General features: G+C 43.1%; 1 protein-coding gene across 1 annotated transcript in view; it reads right to left on the reverse strand.

The window, feature by feature from the left end:
- Positions 1-287, reverse strand: part of CPPED1 (calcineurin like phosphoesterase domain containing 1) — a 106,665-nt gene extending 106,378 nt beyond the window's left edge. The window contains exon 1 of the mRNA XM_023529639.1: positions 108-287. Coding sequence (XP_023385407.1) covers positions 108-177 — 70 coding nt within the window. The 5' untranslated portion in view covers positions 178-287. The remainder of the gene's footprint in view (positions 1-107) is intronic.
- Between the last annotated feature and the right edge of the window lie 16,489 nt (positions 288-16,776).

Raw genomic sequence — 16,776 nt, forward strand, 5'->3', positions numbered from 1 at the left:
GAACCCGGTCCGGCCAGTGGCGCGCACACCGGGACTGCAAGTTCCCCCTGAGAAAGGTTCCGCAGCCCTGTAGTCATCCCCTCCCCAGGTAACGGGACGGGCAGTACCTGCGGAAAACGCGTCCAGGGTCCTGCCCCGGGCTCTGTGGAAAACACCCCCCGCCTCCGCAGCCGACATAGCGAGCGAGTCTCTGGCCTCGCCTGAGTACACTGCGTGGGAGGGAGCGGCGCGACTCCACACAACCCAACCGACGGACGGGTTTGGCCCGCGCGGGGCGGTACCGTCTGTGCGGGGCGGGGCGGGGCGGGGCTCAGCCGCTCCGGGCGCCGCTAGTGCTGCCTGTGCGGGGCGGGAGTTCGAGCGGCCCCTCTGGGATCGACTGGGGTGCCTGGCGAGTGCCACCTCCCAGAGTACTGCACCCTGCGCAGAGCGGGTATCTTGGGATGGGGGCCAGCTCTGCCCTAAAGTTGCAGTGGACAGGTTTAACAAATGAAAATACAGGACGCCCAGATGAGCAACGAATGACTGCTTAGTATAAATATGTCTCATGCAATATTTGGGAGACAATTTATGCTAAACATTTTTTTCGTCGTTTGTCCGAAATTCCGATTTAACTGGAAGCCTGTATTTTATCTGGGAACCGTACCTTAAGGTCAAAAGGACTGGGCCCTGTCCCAGGTCAGTCCTCCAAGCACCAGCCGTGATCTATGACACTTAATCACGAGGCGTCTTCAGCGTCTAGTCAACATCACCATGGTATTAACATCATGATGGTTCACACATCAGACAGTGCTCTAAGCATTTTGCGCAGCTCACTTAATCCGCACAACAGCCCTAGGAGATGATCTATATCATTACCTTCTCTAGTCAGATGGAAAAAACATGCTCAGAGAGGTGAAGCTGCTTGCACAAGGTGACACACATCTAGAAAATCAGCGAAGCTGTGACTGACCCCAAACAAGGATCTGTCCAGCAAAAGCCATCGAACTGAACTACCGAGCCAGAACTGGTCAAACTTGTTAAAAATACAAATTCCAGGGTGAACCTACTGAATCTAAATCTCCAGAAGGGTCTGGTTTTAACTGCCACAGGAGTTCTTATGTTGTGCCAATTTTGGGAAATTGTCTTCTTAACTAGCTACCTACAATTGAAGCACTGTTTGGGTGGCTAAAATGACCAGGACGACTGTCCTCTAATCTTTGACAAGAGGCAGTAAATCATAGTGGTTAATGTTGGGGTTCAGAACAAGTTACCCCAAGATGTGCTTCTGTGGTATGCAAATTGTTCTGAACTAAAGGCAACCAAGACACTGTGGGCTTAAGAAACTTCTGTCCACCCCCAACCCCTTAACTACCTAGAAGAATTTGAATTAGGGGTCTTGCCCAGAATAAGAGATTATCAGAGATAACTTTTTTCTGGCCTGTCTATAGGGCAGGGCAAACTTCTAATTACTGAACGTCTGCCCTTCCATTGCCCTGCAATGGCCTTCTTCCTCTCTGAAGCCTCAAGGGGATCCTTAGCTCAGAATGCCATATCTACCTCATTTTCCTTTTCTGGTTTTGAACCGCCCATGTACGTAGGGTCTCTGATTCTCCTATGTATGTGGGGTTCCCATACATATGCATGTAATTAAATGTGGTCATTTTCTCTTGCCAATCTGTCTCAAGTTTATTTGATTATCAGGCTAAAAGAACCTTGTGGGTAGAGGAGTTTCTTCCTCCAGTGTAGGGGGAGGATTCTATGGAAAGTGACCTCACAGGGTGATCTGATCATAATAAGCAGGTCATGGTGGGTGGTCACATCCCAGGCCTATAACTTTTTAGTAAAGGGTTTATCTTTGCCTTAAGGGAGACCTGTCCATTGTTTCTGTGCATCTAGGTTAACATACCTTTGAAATAAGCCACAACCACCCTCAAGAGGGCATATAATCTTGTTAACTATCCTATAATCCAATCCCCGATTTGCTTTCTCTCGCCTCTGTGTAATCTTCTTTTCCCTCCCTAATCTCAAATGCATAAAAGAAGCTGCAAAACTGTTATTCCCTGGAGCATTTGAGATCTTGCTCCCTGGCGTTTGTTGTCGGTTTGGCTCAAACTCATAAAAATTCTCTACAGGTTTGGACCTTTTCTTACTTGACACTCCCCCATATTAAGAACATAAATGCCTAGGAATTCTGGAGTCAGACTGCCTGTTGCCAATTACTGATTGTACGACCTTGAAAATTCATGTTTCTAACTAAAATCACTTTGTTTCTAACTAAAGTTATTTAGTTTCCAACCTTCCAACATAGGGTTGCTGGAAGGCTTAAATGAGTAGGTGCATCAAAGTGCTTAAAACAGTATTTCTAATAGCAAGTGGTAAGTACTTAATAAATATTAGCCATTATTATTATCATCCTTATTAACCACTATATCCCTATTCCCTGGGTATGGCCTGGCCCAGTGCCTCCAGGAAATGTTAAAGGAGGAAGTCCTGAGGTGGCCTCAAGGCCCTACAAGATCCAGCCTGTGCCTACCTCTCACCCACTAACTTTGCAACCATTTAGACTCCTTTGGTTCTTTAGACATGCAAATCAATCTCCCTCTTTGCATATGCAATTTCTCCTGCTTAGAATGCATCTGCTCATTTGAACATCAAGCCCTCTGCTGAAGGCCTTACCCTACAAGCTGGCACATGCTCTTCTGATCTAAACTAAGTCTCCCTCATTCTTTTTATAGCACTCTGTTCTTGGCCCTCAGCCTTTTGCACAGTTGGTAATGATATGTTTACAGGTGTAACTTTGTTTAAAATTGTCTTTCTCAACTCTACTGTAAGGTTCAAAGGCAGTTACCTTGACTATCTTGCTCACCAAGCAGGGTGCCTGAGCATAGACACTCAATGGCTGTTGCATGAATAAGTAATATATAATGTCTTGGCAAGATAACCCCACTTTGAACTTGTGCAGTGGTTGGGCATAGATAGCTCTATTGGCAGTGATGGTGAGTAACTTCAAAACTGCATGGCTGCCAAGGGATGCTAATATGGACAAAATAGGGGGAGGATTCTATGGAAAGTGACCTCACAGGGTGATCTGATCATAATAAGCAGGTCATGGTGGGTGGTCACATCCCAGGCCTATAACTTTTTAGTAAAGGGTTTATCTTTGCCTTAAGGGAGACCTGTCCATTGTTTCTGTGCATCTAGGTTAACATACCTTTGAAATAAGCCACAACCACCCTCAAGAGGGCATATAATCTTGTTAACTATCCTATAATCCAATCCCCGATTTGCTTTCTCTCGCCTCTGTGTAATCTTCTTTTCCCTCCCTAATCTCAAATGCATAAAAGAAGCTGCAAAACTGTTATTCCCTGGAGCATTTGAGATCTTGCTCCCTAGCGTTTGTTGTCGGTTTGGCTCAAACTCATAAAAATTCTCTACAGGTTTGGACCTTTTCTTACTTGACACTCCCCCATATTAAGAACATAAATGCCTAGGAATTCTGGAGTCAGACTGCCTGTTGCCAATTACTGATTGTACGACCTTGAAAATTCATGTTTCTAACTAAAATCACTTTGTTTCTAACTAAAGTTATTTAGTTTCCAACCTTCCAACATAGGGTTGCTGGAAGGCTTAAATGAGTAGGTGCATCAAAGTGCTTAAAACAGTATTTCTAATAGCAAGTGGTAAGTACTTAATAAATATTAGCCATTATTATTATCATCCTTATTAACCACTATATCCCTATTCCCTGGGTATGGCCTGGCCCAGTGCCTCCAGGAAATGTTAAAGGAGGAAGTCCTGAGGTGGCCTCAAGGCCCTACAAGATCCAGCCTGTGCCTACCTCTCACCCACTAACTTTGCAACCATTTAGACTCCTTTGGTTCTTTAGACATGCAAATCAATCTCCCTCTTTGCATATGCAATTTCTCCTGCTTAGAATGCATCTGCTCATTTGAACATCAAGCCCTCTGCTGAAGGCCTTACCCTACAAGCTGGCACATGCTCTTCTGATCTAAACTAAGTCTCCCTCATTCTTTTTATAGCACTCTGTTCTTGGCCCTCAGCCTTTTGCACAGTTGGTAATGATATGTTTACAGGTGTAACTTTGTTTAAAATTGTCTTTCTCAACTCTACTGTAAGGTTCAAAGGCAGTTACCTTGACTATCTTGCTCACCAAGCAGGGTGCCTGAGCATAGACACTCAATGGCTGTTGCATGAATAAGTAATATATAATGTCTTGGCAAGATAACCCCACTTTGAACTTGTGCAGTGGTTGGGCATAGATAGCTCTATTGGCAGTGATGGTGAGTAACTTCAAAACTGCATGGCTGCCAAGGGATGCTAATATGGACAAAAAAGGGGTTCTATGGAAAGTAACCTCACAGGATGCTCTAATCATAAATCCCTAACGGGGCAGGTCATGGTGGGTGGTCATGCCCAGGCCTATAACTTTTTAATAAAAGGTTTATCTTCGCCTTAAGCAAGCCCTGTCCACTCTGTGTGTGCTTGTCTAGGTTAACACACCTTTGAAATGCCCCCTTCAGACTACTCCTTCTAAAGCCTGATCACCCTCATGAGAGCAGGTAATACTAACTATCCTGTAATCTGATTCCCACCTTGCTTTCTCTCTTACCTTCAGTCATATTCTTCCTTACCCGCCCTTCTTACTTTCAAATAGATATAAGAAACTGCAAAACTGTTATTCTCCAGAGCATTTAAGATCTTGCTCCCTGGTGTATGTCATTAGTTTGGACTCAAATAAACTCTTAACAAAAATTGTCTACAGATTTGGGCATTTTTTTGCATAAACAACAGTAATGGCTGCAACTACACCTCGTCCATCACTGAGTCCTACAACCTCTTCGCCTCACTGCCTGCCCCATACCCTATCATCACCATACAGATCAGTGGTTTCACACTCCTTTGACAGTGGTCTTTCAGCCCCCTCTTCTTTTCACATATCTGCCTGGAAGGTTAGATAGAGGAGGCAGACAGGCAGCTCGAGAAGAACATATTCCTGGTCATCAGGCTGACCTGTTTGGTCACTTCTCAGCTGTGTGATCTTGGGCAAGTCACTTAATCTTTCTGAGCTTCATCTAAAATGAGATAATCATAACACCAACCTCATATGGTTTTGTGAGGAGTAAGTGAAGTTCTAGATAGTTTCGGGAGCATACATTTTTGCTATAGTTCATATTATTAATATTGTTATTATTATTGCTGTTGTTGGAATACCCTTCAACTCACATTTCTGGCCAAAATATTACTCCTCTTTCAAAATCCTGTTCAGGAATCACCTATTATATCAGCCAGGTATCATTTCACTGCAAACAACTAAAAATCCGTTTAAATTGGTATAATTAGAAAAAAGGAATCCATTAGTGTATATGAATTAAAACTCTATGGCAGCTTCAGGTGAGGTTTGATCCAGATGTCATAAGAATTCAACTTCTCTCCTCTTTCCTTTTTGTAGTTTCGGCTTTATGTTCAATCTCCACAGAGGACTTCGTCTCATCAGTTGGACGGTCTAGGCTCCCCCTTCGCAGGAGCAGAATGGCTACAGCAGATCTAGACCACACCCCCATGAGACACCATCTAGTAAGGAGATGAAGGAAGCCTCTATTTCTTAGACGCCCCAGTAAATAGCCATTTGGGATATGTGCTCCCCTCTGAAGCAGGATCAAAAGGATAAATGGCATGTTTAGATCTGCTTAAGCCAAAGGGCCACCCCTGGAGAAGGCGTGGTATCAATCTCACCCAAATTACATGTCTGAGGATGGAAAGCACAGTTCTCTTAAAATGAGATCTGGATACCATTGCCCTGAGAAAAGGGGAATGGCTACTGGAAAAATAAATAAATAAATAAATATAAAAGAGACAACAGATAATTTGCTGTATTCCCCATACGCAAGTGAGGATTGGAATGGAGGGAAAGCACATCAGCTAGTGATTACCACGCCCTTCCCCCACCCTTTAAAACTGTCCTTTTTCTTCCATTCCACCCCTTATAACAGGTAATCCACACGCACTGTTATTTAGAGACCCAGGTATATTATTAAGAACATTGGTTGCTGTACTGGGCTGTATTATAGCTTCACTCCATGAAGCAAGCAGAACAATTTGTCCTAACACTCAAAGGCCCTAGGCAGCTGAGCTTTTATAGTTCTGTCTACTTTTTATAGATCTTCTGTCTCCTCCTCACTGGCAGGCTGTGAGTTGTCCCTTCTCACTGTTTCTGGCATCTGCCTCTAGCAAGTCCTCACTCTCTACCTCCTTCCCTCATTTCTCATCTGCCCAGATTTGTGAAACTAGACTATAAAGGTTGTTAGGATTATGAGCCAGGTTGGTTTATAGATTTGAGCCAGCGAGCTTGGTCTAAAAGCCTGAGGCTTCATTTAGAGAGAAGTGCTTGGGCTTTACTTGAATGGGTGTAGTCATTCCTGGTTACACTGTGTGATGGTTAATTTTATGTATCAACTTGGTTGGCCCCTGGTGCACAAATATTTGGTTAAACAGTATTCTGGATGCTTCTGTGAGGATGTTTTTGGATGAGATTTACATTTAAATCAGTGGACTTTCATTAAGCAGATTGCCCTCCATATTGTGGGTGAGCCTCGTCCAATCAGTTGAAGGTCTGAATAGAACAAAAGAATGACCTCCTCCAAGCAAGAGGGAATTCAACCATCAGATGGCCTTGGATTCGAACTGCAGCATGGGCTCTTCCTGGGTCTCTAGACTGTTGACCCCACCTGGTAGATTTTAGACTTGCCATCCTCCATAATTGCATGAGCCAATTCCTTAAAATAAATCTCTTTCTACATATCTACACATTTTTATTGTCTTCTCTGGAAGTGTTAAGAGTCCCAGAGTTGGGCTCATAACTCAGGTCTGTGTCATCTTTCCACTGTGAAGGAAGGTGTTCTTTCTGATGGAGCATACTCAAAACATATGGAAATGTGAAAACACAATGTAATTACTAAGCGATGGAAGCACAGATGCTCCTTACCTTTACTCAGTCCTGACCCGAACCACTTCTTCAGGTGGAGATCAGGAATGACGGATTAGGGGATGGGATGGGGCCAGGGTAAAGGGAAGTCCATGAGGATGTCAGTGTTTTACACATTTGATCATTTTTTTACAGGTGAAAACAAATAGCTTTGACCAGGTCAAAATGCCATATGTACTTCAAACCCCAAAATGAATTTTTTTTTTTAAATTTACTGACTTCACTGATATTGTCACAGGCTTGGTAGTAACAAGACTTTCACATTCCCTATCCCCCTCTTTTTTTTTTTCAAGATGCTAAAGAAATTTCTAAAATGTTCCAGGTAGATCTATGTTCTCCAACATGAAAGTTCAATCATGTCCTTGAGACCTTTTACACATCACTGTAACTCTCTTAGGTGAGTTGTAAGGCTTACAGATTTTGCTTTCATTATTAGGAAAAATATAACTATTATGTATATTATCATATACAATTATTTTTTATGAGTGTATGCCAAGACGTTGCCTGCATATTCTCTCCTCTTATTCCCCAAATAAAATGAAGTTTCACTTCATTTTAAAAACAAGATCATAGAGCCTCAAGGAAGCTAAGTAACTTGGCTGGAGTCAATCCCACCACTTACTAAACATGGATAAATCAGGATTCCTCCTTTCACCCTCTTTCTGCCTCTCATGGTCAATTTCTGTGCCCATTTGGCACTCTTGAGACCTATGCCAATCCTCTTCGTCACCTACAATTTGGCTTTAAGAGTTTCTTAAGTCTTGGCTTTGAAAACTTGTGCCCATAATCATTTAGAAGCTAGGCTGGTCAGTCATACGACCTGAATTTAAACTTGCTTATTCTACAGACTAGCTCTGTGCCCTTCGGCAAGTCACTTAACCTCTCTGAGCTTTGTTTTCTTCACTCATAAAGTGGGGATAATATTTACCTACACATATTACCTACAGAGTTATTGGCAGGATTTAGTGTGTATCACAGCACATAACAATTGCTCAATAAATTGCTTATGATTATTGTACTCTTTATTATGTCAGAAAGCCACTGAAGACCTTCCAGCACTGGCTCACTGGCTCCTTGTGCACTGAGGCAGGGCTTCCCAACATTCAGAGCCAGCGATGGAGAATTTGAGTTCGAAAACTGTCCCTCATAAAATCACGCTGACAGAGGTCCTCTCATGTGCCCTGTCTCTTCAGATCAAGCAGGTCAATGTGGTAGCCACTTGCCACATGTGGCTACTTAAGTTAATCAAAATTAAATAACGTGACAATTTCTCAGTCCCACTAGGCACATTTCAAGTGCTCAGTAGAAACACACGGCTAGGGTAACTAGAGTTAGGGAGAAAAAAAATAGGATAGTCAGTTCAATTTGAATTTCAGATAAAGTACGTCCCAAAATATTTAGATGGAAAAAAAAATCATTTGTTGTTTATATGGAATTCAAATGTAACTGGGCGTTCATATTTTTATCTGGCCAGTGGCTACCATATTAGACAGCACAGTGTGGAGCGTTTCCATCATTGCAGAAGTGGACACTGCACCGCTTCAGAACCCCGGCGAGCAACTTGCAGCTAATGAGCCTTGTCTCTTAGTTCTGTGCTTCTGTCCAATGGCACGTGATTGGCATGCAAAGCGCGAATGGCTGAAAGTACCCTGGACTGCTATAATAAAGTTCTTGGCCTTTGAAGCAGATTACACTAATGATTCTCATTCTTTTTCATCCAGAAACCTGAATTTAATTTCTTCACTTAGGCTTTCGTTCACCGTTTAATTTCTTTTGTCTCCTCTACAGTGCTTAACACCCCTTGTAAATACCTTCTGGCATGATGGTGGGGGGCTCACTCTGACTTTCCAATTTTCATTGTCTTCATCTGAATAGTGAACTCAGCCTCCTGAAGCATTTAAATCTTTTGCAGTTACTCTGTTTGGGCTGTGAAAAATCCTTTTCTCCCTTTCTCAGCAAGAATAAGCTTTCTCCTCAATGTTCCAATCCTCTCAACCCAATTGTATATCTAGTGTACAATTTAAGCTCTTTGCAGAGAGGTAAGCTCCCCAAGGCATAATGAATAGATAGGTCCATAGATCAATCGATCAATCGATTGATCGATAGATAGGTGATAGATAGATAGGTGTATATCGCTATTGGAATATACCAGTTGTTCAGAATAGGACCTGACACATGGGAAGCCCTCAAGCAATACATGTTGAATTGAATTGAATTTGCTTCTCAATTAAACTTACTAATGTTGAGAGTCCCTAGGGTGGATTTCAAATTCCATTCAGTCTCCTTAGGTTCCTGATCTTGGATCACTTTGAAATGAATGACAACGGTGACAGAATTCTGCACATTTTGACACCTGCCTCTTGCATTGTGCTTTTCTTTGATGTGTCATGCGTCCATGCAAAGTAACTACAGTTGATTCCTGGCCCTCTCTGGATGACATTTCTGCCATTGGGGGCTCAAGACTAAATTGAAAGCCATCAGTTTCATCGGAAAACACTACAGACACACCCAGACCCTCCTCTGTTTTTATTTTATTTTTCCACCTTTGTCACACTGGGCACAGTTTGGTTGGAAGCAAATCCTGTTTGCTAGTGTTATAACAGTGCTTTGTTTCCCACAAGAAGGAATTACTACGCAAGTATGAATCTGACAAGTCTTTCTGGTTTTTATCTTCCCCAAGCACTAGCCCGGTTTTGTACTGAGCTAATGTTCTGGAGAATAAAGGCTGCATCTAGAGGCAACTCCATCACATGATCTAGATTTTCTCTCTTGGGACTCTGACCACATTAGTCTCACTGTGTGGTTCTCAACCCTGGGCTGTGTGTTAGATCAATCACTTGGGTGGCTTTTTAAATATACCCACTCGCACACTTCACCCTGGAGTTTCTGATTGGATTTGTCTTGGGTGAAACCTGAGTTTTGTTCTTTAAAATGCCCCTGGGTGATTCTGATGTGCAGCTGGAGTGGAAACCTGTTTGTCTAGACTCTAAGATGAGGCCAACTACCTGAGTCCAGCAGACAGCACATGAACATTCAGCCTATTGCTGCAGATATGATGAGAGCAAAGAAGAGCCTGGTTGGGACCCCCATAGTAGAGGCCTCACAGCATCGCTGGCCTCACTTTTCCTTACTCTATAGCTTAAAAATAGATTGTCCCCAGCAGCTTGACCCAGAGCTTGGAACATCCCCTGTCATAGCAAGTTACCTTGAAACTTATGATGAATGCCCTTACGCTTACTGATCGCAATCCTCTGGTTCAGCATTCTTTCCAGAATAGTCCCATCTTTGTTCCTGGGTTGCTAACGCCACCGGAGGACCACACTGAGGGACAGGTCCATGAAGCACGACAACCCCCCTGGAACCATCACGTAGCTTCTGGAATAAAGCCCAGGTTTTCCCTTAAATATCCTGAGCCAGACTGAGAAAGGAAGGCAGTTTCAAAGGTGTTGTTAACCTGCTACCTGTGCTCTGACAATAAACACTTGTTCTAAATATCCCAACTCCTGTGTTGGTCTGTTAGCTGACTGGCACAGACAGCATGAGCCCAGGACTCGGCTGCCCTACAATTTCAAGAGAAATACAATAACATTTGTTGAGTGACTGGGCACCAGGATTTGTGCCTTAAATTTCACGACAACACTGAAACGTTGTACACTGGATTGAATGGGGCACCCTCTGAATTTCATGTCCGTGGAAACCTGTGAATGTGGCCTCATTTGGAAATAGGGTCTTCGTAGATGTCATCAAGTTAATACGAGGTCATGTTGGATTAGGGTGGGCCCTAAACCCAATAACTGGTGTTCTTAGAAGAAGGGGCGAGGACACACAGAGACACATAGAGAAGGACATGTGATGACGGATGTAGAGATCGGAGTGTTAGAGCTACCAGCCAAGGAACACAAAGGATTGCCGGTGACTGCGAGAAGCTAGGAGAGCATCAGGGAAGGATTCTTTCCCAGAGCCTCTGGAGGAAATATGGCCCTGCCAGAACCTTGATTTCAGCCTCCAGAGCTGAGAGATCATCTATTCTTGTTATGTTGTTTAAGCCATCCAGTTTGCGGTAATTTTTACGGCAGCCCTAGGAAACTGATACAGATTTGTGTTATTGCCATTTGACAGATCAGAAAACTGAGGTGGCATGAAGGATATGGAGAAGTGAGGCATGGGCCCCGCCACCAGACTTTACACCAGTGCTGCCGGAAAGCATCATGTGTGGATTGAGAGCTAGGCTCTGGAGGAGACAGAGCTGAATAGCATCTCAGCTCCATCACGTACTAGCCGTACGACCTCAGGCAAGTCCCCAGGCCTCTCTCAGACACAGGGTCCTCATCTTCAAAACTGAATAGTTCATAGAGTTTGGAGGAGATTTAAATGAGAAACTATAGGAAAAACACCTTGACTTGCATGTAGTCACCTCTCAAAAATGGTACTGTTATGATTGTCACTGTTACCAGGGGTAATAATAGGTAAATCTGGCCAGGATGCTTTCAAGAGAAGGAGGAAACAGAATATAATTCTGATTTTGTGCTAAAGTTTCACCCCTTAACGTGACCCAGTTGCCTTTGGTCAACAAAGTCAGCCAGAGGGAAGGGAGGAGGGCCTTGAGCTCCTCCTAGAGGTGACCATGGGTAATGAACTATGTGAGCAGAAGAAGGAAGGGAAGGGAAGAAATACAACTGTGGGAAGAACAGGAAGTAAGACTGCTTCAGTGGGGCCAGACGGAAGAAACCTGAGTGCCAGGCAGAGGTAATGTTTTAAGACAGACCATGGTTCTGACTGGAAGGCAGTGGACATAAAGAGAGCAACCGACACCTGAACCCGATAGGTATAAGGTTCTGGCAGTCAGAATAGAAAAGACAAAAGGAAGGACAGAAATGCTATGAAAGAGAGGACCTGGTGACAGAATGAATACAGGGATGGTAAGACGGGAGTTGAAGGCATGGGCTTTTAGCCTGAGAAAACAGAAGAAAAATTGAGTCTGTGCTCAGAAATGGGTTATTTGGAAGGGAGAGCCAGTTTGGGAAAGAAAGACCAAAAAAAAAAAAAAAAAAAAAAGATAATGAGTTAGTTTTGAAAGAGTATCATATGAGGGAGGGAATTTGGAGTGAGCAAATCTGGATCCTGATTATAGCTGAGCCAAATGTTAACAATGAATCCACTGCGTACCCCTTCTGGGCCCTTGTCATTTGGTCTTTTAAAATTGAGGACATTGCATCAGACCAGAGTAGGCAAACTGGTAGCAGATGTGACTTGTTTATTCTACACAGGGTTTTACATTTTAATTAGCTACCAACATTTCAAAATTGGGTGATTTTGCACAAAGTCCCAGATTTCTGCCTCCAGCAGTTGGCTGAAGCTGAGCGTCAGCTGCCCTGTTTAGACTGGACGTGTGCATGTGGTCCCCAGTTTTCCCATAGCCTCCGCCATGCCCTATTGTCTTCCCGACACTGAGGCCAAATATCAGTTGCCATGTGTCATCTACACCCAGCCTGCCTCACACATTTAAGTTATCTTCCTGGTCCCCACTAGGGAACCAAGCTTGAGACCCTTGGATTACATGTTCTCTAAACTGCCTTTTGGTTCAGTAAATCTATATATTTACCTTCATATTCAGTTGGTAATACAAGTTCAGGGAGAATTCAGAGTTAGGGGTACAGATTTGGGAATTACATGAGTAAAGATGATAGTTAAACCCTTGAGCAACATCATGGGTGTAAGTGTAGGGATAGAATTGTGGAGAACCAAGGGCAGAGCATATTCACCCATGGTCAAGGTTAAAAACAGGAGGAGGATGAAAGGTGATCAAGGAGGCAGAATGGGAGAGTTTAGATGGACAGGGCTAGTGCAAGATGATGGGGACAAAAGAGGCAGGCTTCTAGAAGGAGTAGATGTCAGCAAGGTTTCAGGGACTCTAGGAACAAGCAGTAACCATGGCAATGGCTAACTCATTGAGCTTCTATGTGTTCCCATTTTACCCTCACAGCAATCCAACAACTTCTCCCATTTCACAAAAGAGGGAACTAAGGCTCCAAAAGTCTAAATAACTAGCCCAAAGTCAAACAGAAAAAGAGCTGAGAAGCCAGTGATCAGTGAGGCAACCGGAGATTAGCTACAACAGGAAACCACTCCCACCTCTAGGCTGGGGACAGAGGGAAGAGGTGATGTTACCAAGCAGGCATCACTGGGTAGAAGGAAGTCCCATGGAAGGCCAGTCAGTTGGGGCTAGAGCCGAGGTGAAGACATAATCCTTGCTAGAGACATTGCTCAAGGCAAAGAGGAAAGAGGAGAAATAACTCCATCTTGTTCTCCGATATCTCATGGGTACCACTGATGGCTAAACACAGCCAGCTTATGTGGGAACCTGGGATCCCAGCCTATAGGAACCAGGAACCTGTGATATAGAGATCAGGAGAAGGGCTACTGAAGAGGTATGATGTTCAGGGGAAATTTTTAAATAAGCTCTCAGTCTCTTAGGAGAATTCGGGATAATCCAAGACCATTCATCACCAAGAGTAGGCTTGACATGTTTATCAAGTCTATGTATTGTGTGAGGAAGTCATGCCTAGAGAATGACAAAGGAAAAATTAAAGGAATTCATTTATTGACACTCAATCAATCACAGAAATAATTACAATAACAGTTACTACTTATTGGGATCTGTCATGTGCTCATGGGTTACACACATTATTTTCATTTATGATGTACATTTTATAGAGTAGGAAAGAGACTCACAATGGAACTTGACAAAGTCACCCAGAAGAGGCAACTTGTGGTCCTGTGTCTCTGACTAGGCAGTTCTTTGCATTCTGCTAGTATTTCTCATACTTCAGTCATTTGGGAACAGCCATCACATTTTTGGGTCCTATTTGCATCCTTTCTGGACTATTTACTCATTTCATATATTTTGAAATATCAAGTCATTTTTTAATATTAAATTTTAAAGTAACTGTATAGTCACCACTGAAAATGGAAAACTCACACCGACTCCTAATAGAAGGTAACTGTAAAAACAAATATAGTGAAGACTTTACTGGAATCCAGGTGGATATGCGGTCTGCTAAAAGCTCTGAGGCCTGCTGTTGGGTAAAGCAGGAAGATTAGCAAGGGTTAGAAAGTTGCCAAAGATGTGTTAGCACCACCTGAGACTTTCTCCTTGATGTCACTGGTGAGATTGAAAGGCTTATGAGATGGAAGTAGAGAAAGAGAAGGCGATGTGACTCCGGGAGCAGAGAGAGGGGCATTGTGACAACAGAAGCAGAGGTCAGAAATCCAGAGAGCGTAGAAGATGCGATGCTGCTGGCTTTGAAGATGAAGGGAAGGAAACATGAGGCAAGGAAGACAGTGACTTCTAGAAGTAGTAAAAGGCAAGAAAGCAAATTTTCCCCTGGAGCCTCCAGAAGGAACACAGCTCTGCTGGTACCTCGATTTTAGCCCAGGGAAACTTTTTTGGACTTCTGACCTCCAGAGCTGAAAGACAATAAATCCGTATTGTTTGACACCATTAAGTTTGTGGTAATTTGTTACCACAGCAGCAATGAGAAACTAAGGCAACACCTCATGTCGGGGAAGCGTTACTGTGACGAACGGCTTCAGGACGGGAGGAAAAGTCATGGAGTCTAGTCCTACCTGACCCTCTGAATTTCTTACCAGTAATACCTGTTCAACAGACAACAAAATTATCCAAAGCTGACGGCATTTCATGCAAGGCCTTGGATGGGACCATCAACAGAACTGACCTCATGTCAGTCAGCCAGCCTGTGTTCTTGAGCGACGCTGGCCCTTGTGCTTAACACCGTACTGGGACAGCCTATGGCCCAGTTGTTAAGGCTCTAGCAACATGTGCAAAACAGCCACAAGCGCCACACATCAGTATGACAGGTAGGCCTGCACTTCTTGTCACAGACTAAGTGCAAGAGGAATTCGAAAACTAGAGAGCAAAGAGCTTTGGTTTCCTGTTCTGTCCCTTAGTGCTTTATTAGAGGAAGCCATTGGCTGTAAACAATATTTCCAGGGGAGCTCACAGCCATGTCAGAAATTCCATGATGTTAGAGGCCTAAGACGTGAAATCATAATGTCTCTTTCTTTATAATTGAAAACAATACTAAAAATAAGAATGAGAAAGCCTAACGAGATTCTCATTTTTTCCATCATTGGCACTTAAATGCTTATATTTCTTAAATATCATATATCAAATTCTTTTTATTTTTTTTCTCCTTTTATGACCTTTCATTATTGGTGTTTTGGTCACATGTTTTGTCTGCCACCTGGGTATTCCAGCATTATGAGAAATGGTAGCATGTGTGAAATTTAAGGGACTTCTTTAATTTTTCAGGAAAGTCAAATTACCTAATAAAGTTATGGTCTTTATTTAATGTTAAAGCAATCAAGAGAAATGATAGTTTTTTGTAACTCCATCCTTCCCATACATTACCATAGTAAGCAGTTTGGCATATATATATATATATATATATCTCAATTTTAAAATACCTATAGAAGTATGGATGTGTGTGTGTGTAAAATTCCATTGTTTCACAATTCCATTTGGATTCTGCAGTTGTTTAAAATTCTGTTCTCAGCAAAACTACATGAAATTTCTGTCTTTCACAGATCAAAAATGGTAAAATATCGGCAATTACATATGGTCATATGGTTCAACCTAATATTTATAGGCAATATTGAAATGAATAGCTTAAACATATTGGTGTACTTTTTGAATAATTTCTTCAGGATAAGTGCGTAGAAATGGGGTCATTAGGCTAAAGAGCATACACAGGTAACTGCTGACGGGGTTTATCAGAGTGCCCTCTGTTCCCACCAACAGTGTACGAGACTCCTCAATGCCTCCCACATTTGCCAAACTAACCACTGAGCCACGGGTAGACCAGTTCACTCTTATCAAGCACATACGTGTTCCTCTTTCTGGTAGGTTTTTCTCTGGGACGCTTGTTTCCTGTTGCCTCCCTTTGGGGCTTCTTTCCTCTGGCTTACAGACACACCACCGACTCCCCCAACCCTCACTGGGCAGGAGTTAGGAGGTCCTGAAGTGTGATTTCTAAAAAGCATTGGCTTATCTATGTAAATCTCTTGTACATTGAATTAATTAACTTCTGAGATCGGTGTGCACCGTGAATATAGAATGTTATCAATAAAATAAAAGTAAATTTTAAAGTAAGCTTATACAGTACCAGCTACAATGTTAGGCATTTAGCTTCCCAAATCCTCACAGCCACTCTGACAGGTAGGCATTGGCATCCCCATTATACAGATGAGAAACTTGGGCTCAGAGAGGTTTAGTGGCTTGCCCAAGGTGGCACAGCATCTGTATTAGTTATCTATCGCTACGTAACAAATTATCTCATACTTCACAGCTTAGAGCAACAAATCTTCATTATTTTATAATTTCTGTGGGTCAGGAGTTCAGGTGTAGATTAGCTAGGTCTCTACCAATGGGCTTCAACTGGCTGCAATCAGGTTTCAGCCAGGGCTGGGGTCTCACCTGAAGCCCTGACTGGGGAAGCATCTGCTTCCAAGCTCGCTTACCTGATTGTTAGCAGGACTCAGTTCCTTGAGGGTTGTTGTCCTGAGGGTTTCTGGTCCCCGCTGGCTGTTGGCCGAAAGCCACCCTCGGTCCCTTGGCACATGCCCTTTCCAACACTGACAGCTCACACCGTAGAAGCTCATTCCATCGAAGCCGATAGGTGAGAAAAGCTTCTAGAAAGACAGAACTCACATCTTACAAACCCTCATCACAGAAGTGGCATCCCATCGCTTTTGTGATACTCTATCAGTGA

The sequence above is a fragment of the Pteropus vampyrus genome, unplaced genomic scaffold, assembly GCF_000151845.1.
Source record: "Pteropus vampyrus isolate Shadow unplaced genomic scaffold, Pvam_2.0 Scaffold40, whole genome shotgun sequence".
In the NCBI taxonomy this organism is placed as follows: domain Eukaryota; kingdom Metazoa; phylum Chordata; class Mammalia; order Chiroptera; family Pteropodidae; genus Pteropus; species Pteropus vampyrus.